This window comes from Myotis myotis, unplaced genomic scaffold, assembly GCF_014108235.1.
Source record: "Myotis myotis isolate mMyoMyo1 unplaced genomic scaffold, mMyoMyo1.p scaffold_m19_p_4, whole genome shotgun sequence".
NCBI classification, from domain to species: domain Eukaryota; kingdom Metazoa; phylum Chordata; class Mammalia; order Chiroptera; family Vespertilionidae; genus Myotis; species Myotis myotis.
This window is the reverse complement of record NW_023416346.1, coordinates 8,757,159-8,773,846: the sequence shown is the minus strand read 5'-3', so window position 1 is coordinate 8,773,846 and position 16,688 is coordinate 8,757,159. Positions and strand designations below refer to the sequence as shown.

Here is a 16,688-nt window from a genome sequence, read left to right as displayed (position 1 = left end):
CTAGGGCTCGGCCTCATACCAACTATACGAGGGTCGGAGGACCACCCCGCGGAGGGATCCGGTTTGTTGTGGTGTGGGAAGGGGGAGGACGCTGACAAACCAAGATGGCGGCGGCAGCGGTGAAGGCCGCGGCGGTTGGGAGGTAACTGTGGTGGTGAAGGCTGCGGGAGTTGGGAGGCAGCAGCAGAGTTTGGAAGGAACCGAGCAGGATTGAGAGGCGGCAGCAGGAGGGCCAGCCTTTGCCTCTCAGAGCGCGGCACTCAACACGCCCCCTTGGCCCCCGGCGGGCGGCGGCTGCCCCGCTTAGGGCCTAGTCTCCGAGCAGTGCCTCGGTTTCATACAGCGGCATCCGCCATGAGTCCTTAAGGGCTACCCGAGCCCTCCAGTCCTAGGGTCCACCATGGAGCCGGGGTCTGACGACTTCCTCCCGCCGCCGGAGTGCCCGGTGTTCGAACCTAGCTGGGCCGAGTTCCGAGACCCTCTTGGCTACATCGCGAAAATCAGGCCCATCGCCGAGAAGTCCGGCATTTGCAAGATCCGCCCACCCGCGGTAAGGCTCGGAGTCGGTGGTCCCCGGCGGCGTGGCCGGGGATGAGAAACTAGGGTAGCCAGCGGGGGAGTCTTGGGCGCAGGGCAGCCGGAGATGGGGAGAAATGGGGTGGCTGGGACCGTTGTGGATGCGGCGCGGGTCGGAGGAAGGATGCTGGGGCCAGGAGTCCTCGTGATGTGAGGCCCCCAAGTGACCTGGGCTCAGAAACCCACACCCACTCCCATCTCGCCTTTCAGAATCACCCGGGTAAGGGTCCAGACAGGGATGCCTAGGCGGCCGGGGAGAGTTCACAGGGAGGCGCACGCACATCTCTTAGTTACCCCGGCCTACCCAGGTCAAGGCTGCTCTAAATAAGGCCTTTCTGCCATCTACTGTCATCACTTCTCTTAAGGCAGGCGGTGTGTCGTAGTGGGAAGATCACAGGTCTGAAAGGAGACAGGCCGAAGTTCAAAACCCCACTCCGCAGCTTCCCAGCTGTGTGACCTTGGACAAGTAACATAATCTCCCCAAGTCTGTGAAAGGAGCCCTATGAGTAGTTATTTCAGAAATTCAATTAAACTAGATAGCGTCGATGTGTAGTAGGCACTACATAAGTGGTAATTATTGTGCCTGCGAAGGTGTTTGATGTAGTCATTGGTTTGCTCCTATGTGAGTTGACTCATATTTACTCACACCCTGCCAGGCGAATCCATCTATGATCATATCCCAGCCTGGTAGCCCAGTTGGGAATCAGTCTCATGGGGGATGCTTTATTTGGCTCCCCTGAGGTGGGTTCAGGGAATTGTCTCCTTTTCCTAGTTGACAGCACCATCCGGGCCTTTCCTGCACATCACCCCTCCCCAGACTTGACTTCTATGGAGAGGCTTGGACCAGTCGGCTTGGGGGTGGGGTATGAGTCCTTCTCAGAGGATCTCTACTCTGCTGTGTCCCAGGATGTAGGAGGTCCCAGAGGATAGGGTATTCTTGGACTCCCACACAGAATGGAACTGTGGAAGCCTGCCTCCTTTGGAACACTTGATTCCCAGAGGTCAGCGACAAAGGGCATATCTTTGCTCCTAGGCCTGGCTTCAGGCCAGGAGAAGTCCCCCAAGGGCTGGGCTAGTCTGGCATGGAGGAGAAATGATGATGTGTGTGTTCAGTCACCCCTTGGGATTCTAAGGGCAGGAATTCAGTTTATCTGGAATAGGGTGTTTTTGAGTGGGTGTCTCTGGCTGAAACGGGTTGGGAAGTCGCACTGCCACCTGAGGAGGGCACCACAGGCCTTCTTATTCAACTCGGTGTTTTCTGGTGCTCTGCCACAGATCTAGGCTGGTTTCAAATGGATCCTCTGGGAGGTGTTGGGTAAACGAATTTCTTCCTTGTTGGAGCCTGGCCACAGATCTCTGAGGTATCCTTGGCCATGGTGAGGGAGTGGCCATGAGGAGGGAAAGGTCAGGAAGGCTACCAGAAAGGAGAAGCAGGAGTGTTGGGCAGCCTCAACGAGGCAATCTCTGACGAAGCGGGTGGTTGAGGCCTGAATTTCCATTTTTCTGTCTTGGATTTATCTGGGCAGCCGGGCCTTGTACAGGTGTTGTTATCCTTCCTTGGGGGGAGGGGGGCAGGGGGAGACTAGGAAGGGGGAAAGTGACATGTCCCTAGTGTGTGTGTGGGTGGCATGGGGGGGTGTTCTTTGTTATGCTTCTCTCCTGTACCTCAGCAGTGTGCTGCTCCCCAATTCAGGAGACCTGACTCTGGTTTTGTTCATGTGTTTTTTTGTTTTGGTTTTGGGGTTTTTTCCTTCCTCTAGGGCTGCTCCTAGGCCATCTTTAGGCAGCCAAGCCTTCTGGCTGGAATTTGAAGCACTCGCCCAAGTGGAGCTTGGGCCCAGGGTGGGAGCCTGTGTACGGGTGGGCGCTTGGAAGTGGAGATTTGCCTGAGGAAGGGTGATTTGGGTTCTGAATTGCTTGACAGGTAACCATTACTTTGGGGGAAGATGGGTTGGAGGAGAGTGTTGGTACCCTGGAGTAGACCCAGGGGAGCTTGAAAGGACATTGCTTACTGCATCCGGGAGCCAACCTTTTCAGCACCATCCCGAGAATCCTGACATACTGGGTGTTTGGCATACGGGAGTGTGGGACTGAAGGCAAAGTGAGGGAGCTCATAGGTCCCAGGAAGAGCCAGTCAGAGAGGTTTGCTGGACCTCCCCCCGCTATCTGTTGCACCCACAGCTCCTGCTCTAGAATTTCGGTTCTGCCATTTCCTGTCAGTTTGCTTGATGGTGCTTTTTCTTATCTAGAACTCAATTCAGCAGGAAAGAAGGGTGCCTGGAGTGTGGGGTTTGAGCCTGGGTTACCTACGTGGAGGAGAATGCCCTGCTAATGGGAGGCAAGAGGGCATGGGAGTTTATCTGGGCTTGAGCCATAACATTTTAGCCTCTTTTTAATTTTTTTTTTTTTTTTTTGCCCCTGCTTTACTGAGCCCCAGGTGTTTGCTACCTGCTTGGAGGTGGGGGGGGGGGGGGAATATGCGTGGATGCAAGTATGAGGCCCCTGGCCCCTTTTCTAAAAGTATGTGTGCAAAAGAGGCCAACAGTCTTTTCTTTTACTGTCCCTCTCCCCACTTCCATATGTAGGCATGTGTATACGAACAGTGGTAGCCTGGTGGAGTGCAAAGGTCCTTGGACTGGCAGTCAGAAGACGTGGATTCTAGTCTTGCGTCTACCACTAACCCAGCACGTGATTTTGGAGAAATCACAGTTCTTTGCCATTCCTAAAATGAGGGCATTGGTCTAGGCTCTTCTGGGTTCTTTTTACCACCCCAGCAGGAGCCAGGGCTTCGGGGAGGAGAGGACTGTATGGGAGGGCATTGGGGAGAGGGTTCTCCACAGCCACTTTTTGGGCAGGACACAACAAGCTCCAACTTGGCAGGGCAGAGCCTTCCCTACTTTTATTATCTTTCTCTGGCTTCCCTTCTCCTCCCTAACACCTCCCACACTCAGCCACCATAGTTGGGTATCCCTGCACTTACTTACACCCTCTCTCACCCCCGGGCTTCCTCCCCTGCCTCTTCCTGCACCAGGCAGGTGTTTGATAGAGGACCCAAGGAACCTTCTAGGTGAGTGATGCACATTCTTGCTCCCTGTTCCTTGCAGTGCCCTTGGGCCCTTTAAACTGAGAAAACAGACATTAAGGCCCAGACCTTTAAATCCTGCCCGAATCAGAGCCGATCTACCCTTCATGTATACTGGTTGGCGACGTCAGCCTTAGATGTCAGATCTTCATGATGGCATCTTTGAAGAACATTTTCATTTGAAAACCACTTTAATTTGCCATTTTGGTCTTGTGAGGAAGCTAGGGCAAGAGTTCATATTCCTGCCTTACAGATGGGAAAACATGTACAGACAAGTAAAATCCTATAGCTGGTAAGTAGTGGAGCTAGAACGTGAACCTAGGTCTTCTGACTCCAAATCCTGTGTGCTTTCCAGTACTTTTGGACTGAGTGGCCTACAACACATGCCTAGGGGGTGAAGGGTTAATGTGGGTATAGGGACAGTTTGGGGTCAACTGTTTGGGGCTCCATCTCTCACTTTCTTGAAATCCTAGCACACTATACTGTTGGGAGGGACTGGGAGAAGTTTCCCAGGGCCTGTGCATGGGGCACTGGGTGTGAACTTTAGGGGCTGCTAAGGTCCTGCTGTGAGTTCTGTGTGTGGTGTAGTGGGTTGGGTGTTTGCAGGTTAAAAGGTCTGGGAAGGTGCAAATGGGGTGTTGAGCTGCTTTTGGTGCCCTCTGGTCTTGCTGGAATAACCCAACTCCCTTTCCCCTCTGTGCCCGCTCAGGACTGGCAGCCACCCTTTGCTGTAGAAGTGGACAACTTCAGATTTACTCCCCGAATCCAGAGGCTGAATGAACTAGAGGTGAGAAGACTAACAGCTGGTGGGGTGGTGGGGTTGGCAGAAGGGCTACCTGAGCTCTGCCCCACTTCCCTCATACCTTCTCTGGCTAAGATACATTACTGACTAGGTCTTTATTTTCTCTCCTGGGAAGTTGCATGGAGGAAGCTTTAGGGCTTGGAATATAATCAAGAACATGGGCACTGAGCACTTCTGATCTGGTGGCCCAAAGGCTGGGGATATCCCTTTCTCATAAGGGTTTGCTACTTCTGAAGTTCCCCTGCCAATCCCCGACCCTACCTGGCTCAACAAGAGGGAAGTGTGGGGGCTGACTGAGACCCTTTCTTGCTTGGCCAATTCATTCACAGCCCTGTGCTTCCTGCTTTCCTTCCATGGTGCTTGATGAGGCGATGGGTGGGAACAACACAAAAACCTGTCTGTGTGGAGGCTAGAATGGTTACAGATTGGGGCAGTGGGTCAGACAGGTAGTCTTTTCCCTGTGCCTTTTGCTCTGTACAGGAAGTCCAGGCCCTTTGCATGGTAGGTGAGGTTTCCCCTAAGGGCTTGAGACTGTCCAAGGATAAATGAGAATAGTTGTCCTGAAGCCAGTTCCAGGTAAGATCCTGGAGTTTCCCATGGAGGATGGAGGTGAGAAATATGGTACCGCCCCTCCAAAAATAACAGTTGTATATCCACAGGCCTTACTAATGTCCTGGGGGGATATTAGACCCAACTGAATACCCATGACCTAGACCATTGTTTTCTAGACCATGGTTCCTCAACCTTGACTCTATTGACATTTTGGCCCAGTTAACATTTTTTTAAAAATATATTTTTATTGATTTGAGAGAGAGCGATAGATAGAAATATCGATGAGAGAGGCACATCGATCGGCTGCCTCCTGCACGCCTCCCTCTGGGGACTGAGCCCGAAACTCAGGCATGTGCCCTGACCAGGAGTCAAACCGTGACCTCCTGGTTCATAGGTTGATGCTCAACCACTGAGCCATGCTGGCCGGGCATCTCTCAGTTGTTTAGGCCATTCTGTCTCTGGCGTGCACTCTCACCCTTAAGCTACCATGGGACAAGTTTCATGGTGCATACGAAAATGTGAGTTGCTCTTTTGGAACCTTCATTCTCTGAACATGCCTGGAGCTTAGATGAAATTCTGGAGTTTCCAGAGGGCCTCATTGTTCCTCTCATAAGTCCATCCTTCTGGGGTGAGTGGACTGGGCACTTATTCCCCTTTTGTAATTAGAAAATGGGGATCCAGCCGAAATCGGTTTGGCTCAGTGGATAGAGCGTCGGCTTGTGGACTGAAAGGTCCCAGGTTCGATTCCGGTCAAGGGCATGTGCCTGGGTTGCGGGCACATCCCCAGTAGGAGATGTGCAGGAGGCAGCTGATCGATGTTCCTCTCTCATTGATGTTTCTGGCTCTCTATCTCTCTCCCTTCCTCTCTGTAAAAAATCAATAAAATATATTAAAAAAAGAAAAAAAGAAAAAAAAAGAAAATGGGGATCCAGAGAGTAAAATTGATTTGCTCAAGGCTGTTTAGCAAATCAGTAGCAGGGGAAAAGCTGAAACTTGTTATTTGACATTTAGATCTCTTTTAGTAAATTTGACATTGTAGCATTGTGTAAGTTTAAAGTAACATACAGCGTATTGCTTTGATACATTTATATATTGCAATATGATTGCTGATGTAGCGGGGTTTATCACATTACATATTAGAGCAGTGGTTCCCAACCTTTTTTTGGCCATGCCCCACCTAAGAATCTCTAAAATCCTGATGCCCCCTTCCCCCGTGACATATAATTCTTATTATTCAAAAAGTGAACCCCTGCCATAACCGGCTTGGCTCAGTGGATAGAGCGTCAGCCTGCGGACTGAAGGGTTTGATTTAGGTCAAGGGCATGTACCTTGGTTGCGGGCACATCCGCAGTAGGGAGTGTGCAGGAGGCAGCTGAATCAATGTTTCTCTCTCATCAATGTTTCTAACTCTCTATCCCTCTCCCTTCCTCTCTGTAAAAAATCAATAAAATATATATTTTTTTAAAAAAGTGAACTCCTGCCCTGGCCAGTTTGGCTCAATGGATAGAGCGTTGGCCTGCAGACCAAAGGGTCCCGGGTTTGATTCCGGTCAAGGGCACATAACTTGCTTGCAGGCCCCTTCCTGGCCCAAGCCCTTGTTGGGGTGCGTGCAGGAAGCAACCAATTGATGTGTTTCTCTCACATCGATGTTTCTCTCTGTCTTTCCCTCTCTCTTCCACTCTCCCTAAAAATCAATGGAAAAATATCCTCAAGTGAGGATTAACAACAACAACAAAAAACTCCTATTCACATGGAGGAAGCCTAAAAGGCCATTAACTTGGTCTAAACAAGCTTCCAAAGAACATGGCATCCATGAAAGAGAAAAAATCAAAGAACAAAAGCGTAGTTGAAGTACTGAGGAAGAAATCACTAAGAAATTGTTAAAAAAAATAATAATAATATGAAATGATATGAAAAAATAGCAAAGTTTCGGAACATAATAGAGAACTGAAGTGCATAAATATGTCATACTATATATTTATATACTGTATATGAGGCCCCTAGAACCATAAGAAATGCAAAAAATATCACCATTAACTCTTTCTCGAATTGCCCCCCTTAAAAATCAAATTGCCCCCCCTCTGGGGCGTGTGCTTTATCATCATACTGACATTTCGATCTCTTGGTACCTGCTGTGTGACTTGAGGACACGGGTTCTCTGTAGAAGAGATGATGCTACTCATCCAGCCCGGTCAAGGACACTGAGAAAGAGAGTATGTAAAGCTTTGGCTGTTGTGACCCGACCCTCTCCGTTTTGAGACCTGGGGCTTATCCTGTTGACTAGAAGGTGGCAGAGATGAGCGAGTAGTGGGCTCACCACTGCTTAGAGTTTGAGATCCACTGGGCCCTAGGTAGTGGGCTGCTCTGTACCCTCCCTCCCCTAAGATTAGATCAGAAGACAGGAGTCAGGTGAAGGGTCAGCCTCTTGAGCCATTTCTTTTCCAGGCCCAGACGAGAGTGAAACTGAACTACTTGGACCAGATTGCCAAATTCTGGGAAATCCAGGGCTCCTCCTTGAAGATTCCCAATGTGGAACGGCGGATCTTGGACCTCTACAGCCTCAGCAAAGTAAGAGCAGGTTTTTCTCAGACCCCCTCCTCACCCCGTACCTTACTATCCTTGGTATTCTGGGGGTTCCTTTCGTTTGGATATTGGATCTCTAGGCTGCAATGGAAGGGGCACAGCCTGGTAACACATACGCTATCAGCAGAACTTCTGGGCACCTCTTGCTGCAATTTGAGTCTTCGTGGTGGCGGTAGGAGGAGGGGTAGCCCCCAACGCAGTGAGGGGCTGGAGTTGTCCTCCTCGCCCTTCCTGCAGGCCTGCTCCCTCATGTACATACACACAGCACCTCCACGTCCCTTCCTGCTTGTCCCTGCAGATCGTGGTGGAGGAAGGTGGCTATGAAGCCATCTGCAAGGACCGTCGGTGGGCCCGGGTGGCCCAGCGCCTCAACTACCCACCAGGCAAAAACATTGGCTCCCTGCTACGCTCCCACTATGAACGCATCGTTTACCCCTATGAGATGTACCAGTCTGGAGCCAACCTGGTGGTAAGGATGCCAGGCCGGGGTGGAAGGAGGCTTCCCCCTCAGACACAGATTTTCACACTTGCTCTTAGTGAAACTGGTTCAGTGGACTAGAGACCTGGAAGCTAAACTCCACTCTTTTCCAGTGGTGCCGTTTTCCCCACACTGCCCAGGGTCAAAGTCCTGGAGTTATCCGAATGGCCAGCCTGCTATCTGTTATGTGACAAGGTTTTAACAGATAAAAGAATTCAGAGGAGGGAGAGATCTTTTGGGCTGGAGAGGTCTGGGAAAAGATGGAATCTGATTTAATTGGGGAGATGGTTGCGGGGAGGTGGCTAGAAGGGAGAATAGCATAAGCAAAGAATGAGAAGAATTCCCAGAGGGTATGCCGGCGCCAGTGGTAAACACCAGTGGAGCAGGACCTGACATGCGGGTTAGGGAGGTGCAACCACAGCTTCGGTTGCCACTGGGTAAGGGTAGAGGAAGTCCTTGCTGTTGGGGGCTGGGACCCCATGCCCTGACCTCTACTCCTTACTTCTCACCAGCAGTGCAACACGCGCCCATTTGATAATGAGGAGAAGGACAAGGAATACAAACCCCACAGCATTCCCCTGCGACAGTCTGTGCAGCCTTCCAAGTTCAACAGCTATGGCCGACGGGCCAAGAGACTGCAGCCTGATGTGAGTACTTCCCTTCTGGTTATGGCTTTGGAGCGGAGAGAGTCCTCTCCTTCCCTCTGGCCACGCCTCTGTTCCACTGTCCCTTTTCTCAGTTCTCCAGTTCTGAGCAGTAGTGTGTCTCTCTTTGAATTCACTCTTGCTCTTCCTCCCCTCTCCGCTGAGCTTCTTTCTCCTTATATCTGTATCCCAGCTTCAGGCTGAAGCTTATATGCCAGGTGTTCTTCTAGGCACTGGAAATACAACAAAGAACAAGCGAGTCACTGTCCCTGGACTCACCAAGGCACATACTTTAGAATCATATTAGTCACTGCCATTTATTGGTAGTGGCAGACACTTTTAGATTTCTTTATTTATGTAATCTCCAAACCTTGTAACTTTAAGGTAGGAGTTAACATTCTCAATTTTAGAGGTGGAAAAATTGGAATCCTATGTTAATTCATTTCCAAGAGAGGGCTGAAGAGAGAGCTCACTTAATCCCTTTCTCCGAAAAGCAGCTCTGAATTCTTGCCCCAGCCCGCCCATGCTTCAGCCCCTGGCATAAGCTCAGATGATGTATCCTCTAAGCCAGCGGTTGCCAACTTTTCGGACTTCGTGGACCACCAGTGGTCCGCAGACCACTGGTTGGCGACCACTGCTCTAAGCTATTGTTCTGTTAGGATGGGGCAGTCTTGATTCATTTCCTTCCTTTTTCCAGCCGGAACCCACAGAAGAAGACATTGAAAAGAACCCGGAGCTGAAGAAGCTGCAGATCTATGGGGCAGGCCCCAAGATGATGGGCCTAGGCCTCATGGCCAAGGACAAGACTCTGCGGAAGAAAGGTGAGGCCTGAAAGGGGCAGTGTGAAGGATGGCCTCCCCTGGGAGAGAAGGCAGGGCCTGATTGCTCACACCTGTTCTTTAGAGCTGCTCTGCTCTCTCCCAGATAAGGAAGGGCCTGAGTGTCCTCCGACTGTAGTGATAAAGGAGGAGTCAGGCGGGGATATGAAGGTGGAGCCGGCCTCACCCAAGACCTACCTGGAGAGCAAGGAGGAGCTGAGTCACAGCCCAGAGCCCTGCACCAAAATGACTATGAGGCTGCGGAGGAACCACAGCAATGCCCAGTTTGTAAGGACCCAGCCCTGACTTCCTAATGCTTTGCTTCTTGTCCCTTCAACAAGCATTTCCCCAACATGGCACTGGACCGGGTTGCACTGAGCAGAAAAGTGGGTATGGTGGGCCCTGCCTTCAGGTTGCTCACTTAATTGGGGAAACAAGGCCAACTCACATGGAACAAAGAACCAGAAAAGGTGATCAAATACTGTCAGCATGAAGTGCAGAAAGGGTCCAGAGAAGGCTGCCCCCTCTCCATTATTCCAAGATAAAGGCTAAGCTCATTACCACGCGTGATCCAGTCCCTGCTGACATCTAGCCTTGTTCCCCAACACTGCTCCCTCACTCTGTTATAGCCACACCAAACTACTTGTAGGCATGTTCGGTTTTTTTCCCTGACACACCATGCTGTCTCCTTTCCCATCCATTGCACATGCCAGTTCTTCCGCCTGGAAAAGTTTTCCCTTGCACTCTGCCCGTTGCAGTTGGCTTTCAGGTTTCAGTTTCAGCTGTTACCTCTGCGGCCGAGTGCCTCCTTATCTCTAGCTGATTTGAGTACTTCCTTCTCTAGGCTCCCACAGTACCCTCTATGGGCCACTCTTGGCAGTTTCTGCACTGCCCTTGAATTTTTTATTTTTTTATTTTTGTTGGGTTTTTGTATTTTTTTGCCCTTAAGTTTTTATGAACCTGTATCTCTGGGTTACTGTATGCCTCTAGAGGGCAGATGCCATGTCATATTCATCACTGACCTGCAGAATCTGTCTTACTGGAGAACACACAAGTGTTGATTGAATGAAAAAAGGGGGGGGAGGGTTAGGATTGAATGAGAAAGACTCTGCTTTCACTACTCGACCAGTGTATTTGGGGAGGTGGTGCATGCATACAGTTAAACTCCAGACTGCGTATGACTAGCCTGTATAGGGCCATGAATGATCCAGCTAGTGAGCACTGCAGCTTGCTTTTTTGTTGTTGTTGTTAATCCTCACCTGAGGATATTTTTCTATTGATTTTTAGCAAGAGTGGAGGGGGAGAGGGGGAAGAAACATCGATGTGAGAGAGACACATCAATTGGTTGCCTTCTGCACGTGCACCCTCCCACCCCCCACCCCCTCACCCCCAATCCCCATTGAGCCTGCAGCTGATTCCCCTTGACCAGAATCAAGCCTAGGACCCTTCAGTCCACGGGCCAATGTTCTATCCATTGAGCCAAACCAACTAGGGTGCAGTGCAGCTTTCTGATGGAGACTGCTGGACCTGGGTCCCTCTGGAGGAGTCTGCTGTGTAAAGGCTGGACAGGGCTTAGGTGGATGAACTACTGCCTCCCTCCCCTGGCAGATTGAGTCGTATGTATGTCGGATGTGTTCCCGAGGGGATGAGGACGACAAACTCCTGCTATGTGACGGCTGTGATGACAACTACCACATCTTTTGCCTGCTGCCTCCTCTGCCTGAGATTCCCAAGGGTGTCTGGCGGTGCCCAAAGTGTGTCATGGCGGTAAGGCCTTCCCAGCCACAGTCCATGTCTGCCTCATAGGCTATCTTTGCCTTCCTTCATCTGGCTTTATTGTGAGCAGCATCCTAGCTCAGCCAAAGGCTTCTGATTTGGGTCCCTGGAGTGGGGGCTAGGCTGGGCAGAGCTTTGGAAAAAAGAGGAGGTGGAGACAGCCTTCGTCTGTGTCTTCTGGGAGCTCCCAGACCTCGTGGGGAGAGTCCTGATTAGACAGATTGTATGTAATGGCGTGTAATCAAATGCTAAATTGTGTGTTAGAAACTCGGAGGTGTAGAAATTCTAAAGAGAGGAAAATGACTAAGGGTAGATGTCAGGATTGACATTTGGAAGACAGGAATATGAAGCAAAAATTGTTCTTTTGATTTCCAAGTATTTTATTCTTTGTTTTTTTAGAAAGCTTAGAATATAGACAAATTACCTCTCATTTCATCACCTAGACACAACCATTGTTAATAGGCTGGTCTATTCTTGTCTTTTTGTTGTTGCATTAGGGAATCTTACTGTATATTTTCATTTGTTACTTTTAATAATTTTTCTGTATTATTAAATTTATTCATGGGTATGATTTGTTTTTCTTATAGGGGGTCCATCATATGGGTATAATACTTGTTTTCCTTCTGTTGTGATAATAAAATCAGTTTGCAGTGATGTAGACTTTCAGTAGAAAAGGTGGGCAGGAGTTCTAGACTGGGGAGCGGAGGAAATGCCAAAGCAACGGTGTATGGGGAGAATTTACCTAGTGCAAGAGGGGCGGTAAGGAGAGCGGCTGAAGCAGCTGTGAGGGCTCAGCAGCCTAAAAAGTCCGCCAGGTCTGTTCCACGAGCTTCCTACCTTCATCCAAATTCTCTGCTCATCTCCATTTCTCTCTGGCTTTCTGGAGAGCAGATACTGATAGTCTCTCTAGCCTTATCGCAGGGACTCAGTTGAGGTTGCAGAGACCAGGTGTGCAAGTGCACACACAGGCACACACCCAGATGATGGAGGAGACCCTGGCAGTGCAAAATGAATGGGCCTTGGTAGTGGTGGAGATCCCTTTGGGGAGGAGTTTGGATACCAACAGTATCCCAGACGGCCAAGATTCTCAGCTCTGCTTGGCTCTGTCAGTGGTTGTGGACCAGATTGACATTTACTTCTCAGACGCGAGACGAGTGTGTGTCTGATTCTGGGATACACACACCTCTCATCTAAAATCAGGACTGTAGGTACAAAGTGAGGTCGACCGGCATCCAATCTTTTGAGAAAATCTAAAGAACAGGAACAGTGTAGGTTTTGGCACTGTGAAAGCTAGTGCCTTTGTTTCCCATCCTCCAAGCTACTAGAATATTCACTGCTCATTTCCCAGGCCTTTAGTTCCAATCTGGGCATAAAAAAAAGCTTTCCTAAACATGCTGTATAAACCCGTATTTTATTTATTTATTTTAAGAATATTTGTATTGATTTCAGAGAAGAAGGGAGAGGAAGAGACAAACACCAATGATGAGAGAGAACCATTGATCGGCTGCCTCCCACATGCCCCCCACTGGGGATCGAACCTGCAACCCTGGCATGTGCCCTGACTGGGAATCGAACCATGACCTCCTGGTTCATAGGCCAGTGCTCAACCACTGAGCTACGCGGGCCGGGCTACATCCATATTTTAGCTCAAGAGAAAAAAATGGTGGCAGAAGAGCATCGGATAGCATATTGAAGTCAGAGCCCATGGTTTAGATAGTAAAGTCCTCAAGCAAGAGAGGAGCAAAAGCGTGGCAGTGAGCAGGTGAGGAATGAAAAGACAAGTTCAGCTGAGGTGCTAGGAGGAAAGGCGGAGCTATTAAATGAAGCTGCCTCGGAGCCCGAAGTGCAGATCTAGGCCTATTTTCCCTCCCTGCCTGTACCCATATTCCAACTCGGATTTGGAGACTTCTCCACCACTTTGCCCCTCCCTTGTGACATGTTCTCCTTTGGGTTTCAGGAGTGTAAGCGTCCCCCCGAAGCCTTTGGCTTTGAGCAGGCTACCCGGGAATACACTCTGCAGAGCTTTGGAGAGATGGCTGACTCCTTTAAAGCCGATTACTTCAACATGCCCGTGCACGTAGGTGATGGAGGACTGGGGTAGTGTCAGGGCTAGGGTCATGGGTTGCTGGTGTGTGACGGTCTTAACTCTCCCGGGTCAGTGGGGCTAGGATATGATGGGCCCCAGTCATTCGCTACCCCTGTCCCCCAGATGGTACCCACAGAACTTGTGGAGAAGGAGTTCTGGCGGCTGGTGAACAGCATTGAGGAAGATGTGACGGTTGAGTATGGGGCTGACATCCATTCCAAAGAATTTGGCAGCGGTTTCCCTGTCAGCGACAATAAGCGTCACCTAACCCCTGAGGAGGAGGTGAGTGGATGACTCATGGTTATATGTTAGCTCTGTGAGCTTAGGCAAGACCTCTAGTCTCTGAAAGATTCAGTGGCTCTGTGGGATTTACATGAGACGAGATGTGTGGAAAGATCATAGCCTGGTAACTGGCATGGCATTTCCAGTCATGAGATTGACTAATTCCTTGTCTGTGGAATGGGAATAGTATCTACATTACAAATCTGTTATAAGAATTAAATGAGAAGATGTATGACATGGGTGCCTGACTTGTTCATAAAAAGCTTAGGGAGTAAGATTGTACATGCAGAAAAAAATGAGGGCCCAGACCCTGCATCAAGGGAAGGGTGCGTTTTGGTTCAGAGCAGCGGCTTCTAACTTGCAGGAGAATACCTATACTATTTCTTAGATGTTTCAAAAAGGTCTATGACCTCAAAATTAACATTCCCTGGGCTAAAGATCTCAGTTCCTTATCATAACCCTCATCCCCTTCCCACAAATACTTGACCTGACAGGAGTATGCTACCAGTGGCTGGAACCTGAATGTGATGCCAGTGTTGGAGCAGTCCGTACTGTGCCACATCAATGCAGACATCTCCGGCATGAAGGTGCCCTGGCTCTATGTAGGCATGGTCTTCTCAGCCTTTTGCTGGCACATTGAGGATCACTGGAGTTACTCCATTAACTACCTCCACTGGTGAGTGGGGACCCAGGGACCTGGGAAAGCAGGCTGGACGCCCTCAGGACCATGGATGTGACCACTCTATATCCCCTTTCCAATTGGACAGGGGTGAACCGAAGACGTGGTATGGGGTACCCTCGCTCGCAGCAGAACATTTAGAGGAGGTGATGAAGAAGCTGACACCTGAGCTCTTTGATAGCCAGCCTGACCTCCTCCACCAACTTGTCACCCTCATGAATCCCAATACCCTCATGTCCCATGGCGTGCCGGTGAGTGTCCAGAAAACAGGGACAAGGAGTAGGAAGGATTTAGCAATGTCCTTTGTAATGGTGGTGGTCATTGTCTGGAATCTACCCCTCCCCCTTTCTCATTCCTGTTGTATCTTCATTGGGCTATCGGTTTGACGGCTCTAACAGAGACCCAAAATAACGGTTAGATATACAATGTGATGGTGAGCCTTCTGGGCCACGTGTTTGAGGGCAACACCTTAGGGGTGGCTTCTTATCACATCTGCATTCCAGCCAGTGCAAGAGGGAAATGGGAGAAGGACAGGGCAAGATGGTTCACTTTACTTTTAAGGGCAGACATCATTTCTATTCATTTCCTGTTAGTCACAACTTAGTCACATGGCCACATTGAGCTGCAGGGAAAACTGGGAAATGTGATTTTTCTTCTGGATGGTTATGTACCAGCTACAAATTGGAGGTCATGTTACTATGAAAGAAGGTGAGAGATTATCAGGGGACAACTAGCAGTTCTCTGCCATACTTTCCATACTACAACCCTTGGAGCAGTGTTAGGTCTTTTTACTTAACAGGTGTGAGGGTCAGTGGTGGCAATTATTTTGCGATATATAAGTCTATCAAATCAATATGTTGTACACCTTAAACTTACACAATGTTTTATATATCTCAATAAAGCTGGGGTGTAAGGTAACCTTTTAAAAAAAGTGCTAATATCTTTCCACATTTTAAAAAAAAAGTTGAACCCAGAGTCCTGGCTTATCCTATCCTCCTGTGGGCCTCTATCAAACGCTTTGCTAGGTATAAGCCTGGCTTACCTATAAGAGACTTTATATTCCTGGGAATTTCCAGCATTAATTAGCATCAGTTAGTTTCCTGGTGTGGATCTTAAAATAGCCTGATGAATAGTCCTGTAGGGACAGGGATTAGTGCATTCACCACCTTTGCTTTGAGTTTTATTCTATACTCCTCCCTTCTCCCTTCTATTCCCCACCCTTACCTGCCATGCCACTTAGTCTAACGCATGGGGTATGGTAGGCAGGCAGTACGTATTGAATCAATGTCTCCTTGAGATCCCTGGACATTAGTACAGTAGGGCTTTGGACTGGGTCGGTGGTTTTCACCCAAATTTCTTCTTGCCTTCACCTTGTTTTGATATACTGCATACCCTTTGAGTAATATTTTTTATTTTACGTTGTAGTGATCTTTAACCAAGGATTGAGATATCTAGGGATTAGAGGAAGCATCTACAATAGTTCAGGCAACCTTCTTCTACTTAGAGGTGGAGTATCCTTTTCTGTCTCCACCTCACCCCATTTAAGAATTACTGGAGTTGAGATGTCCAGTTGGTCAAAGGCCCTTCCAGTTCTCTTCACAACTAGACATTGGGTCTGACCTTTCCTCAAACCTTGCCTACAGTGTCAAGGAAAATTATAAAAGTAGAGGTGGATTCTCTTAAGGATTCAGACAGCTAAGATACATATATAGCCCTGGCCGGTGTTGGTCAGTGGATTGTGCATCGTCCCTTGCACCAAAAGGTTGCTGGTTTGATTCCTGGTCAGAGCACATGCCCGCATGTGGACTCAATCCTGATAGGGTGCACGAGGTAGCCATTTGACGTTGTGTTCTCATACCGATGTTTCTCTCTTTCCCCTCTCTAAAAAAAAAAATCAATTAAAAAAAAAGATGCATATATATGTAGCTGCTTAGTTCTTACCTCTTTTTAAAAAAACTTTATCACAGACTTTTAAATATACGCTCTTTGCGGCCACAGCATTTCTCTTGCTCATGGCAGTATCCCTCAATCCAAGGCATCTGTGATTTTCAGATTCTCGTGTTGGCAGGCTGCAGTTTATCCATTTGGAGTTCCCCCAGAGCTATCTTTAGCCTGCCCCCTCCTTCCTCTTTGGTGAGAAAAGGCCATTTCTTTTTATAGATATATAGTATAACTATTATTTTCATTATAAAAGAAACATGCCCTCTTCCCAAAAAATGAAAATAGAGAGGCCATCCTTATTTCGTTCACATTTTTTATTTCCATCTGTTGTTTTTTCTATGTAAATTTTGACATAGCAATAATCAGTGTGTAGATTTTATAATCTTTTC

At 48.8% G+C, this 16,688-nt stretch overlaps 1 protein-coding gene across 6 annotated transcripts in view; it reads left to right on the top strand.

The window, feature by feature from the left end:
- The window catches only part of KDM5C (lysine demethylase 5C), a 31,676-nt gene continuing 14,988 nt past the window's right edge, over positions 1-16,688 (top strand). Inside the window, exons 1-12 of one of the 6 annotated variants that reach the window (XM_036304380.1) lie at positions 26-550; positions 4,368-4,445; positions 7,458-7,580; positions 7,894-8,064; positions 8,589-8,720; positions 9,415-9,538; positions 9,642-9,823; positions 11,144-11,302; positions 13,269-13,388; positions 13,521-13,679; positions 14,174-14,355; positions 14,447-14,609. In XM_036304380.1, the coding sequence (XP_036160273.1) occupies positions 401-550; positions 4,368-4,445; positions 7,458-7,580; positions 7,894-8,064; positions 8,589-8,720; positions 9,415-9,538; positions 9,642-9,823; positions 11,144-11,302; positions 13,269-13,388; positions 13,521-13,679; positions 14,174-14,355; positions 14,447-14,609 (1,743 nt within the window). In that variant the 5' untranslated portion in view covers positions 26-400. Of the gene's footprint in view, positions 551-4,367; positions 4,446-7,457; positions 7,581-7,893; positions 8,065-8,585; positions 8,721-9,414; positions 9,539-9,620; positions 9,824-11,143; positions 11,303-13,268; positions 13,389-13,520; positions 13,680-14,173; positions 14,356-14,446; positions 14,610-16,688 lie in introns of all 6 variants that reach the window. The other 5 variants (XM_036304383.1, XM_036304379.1, XM_036304378.1 and 2 more) reach the window with 5 other exon arrangements.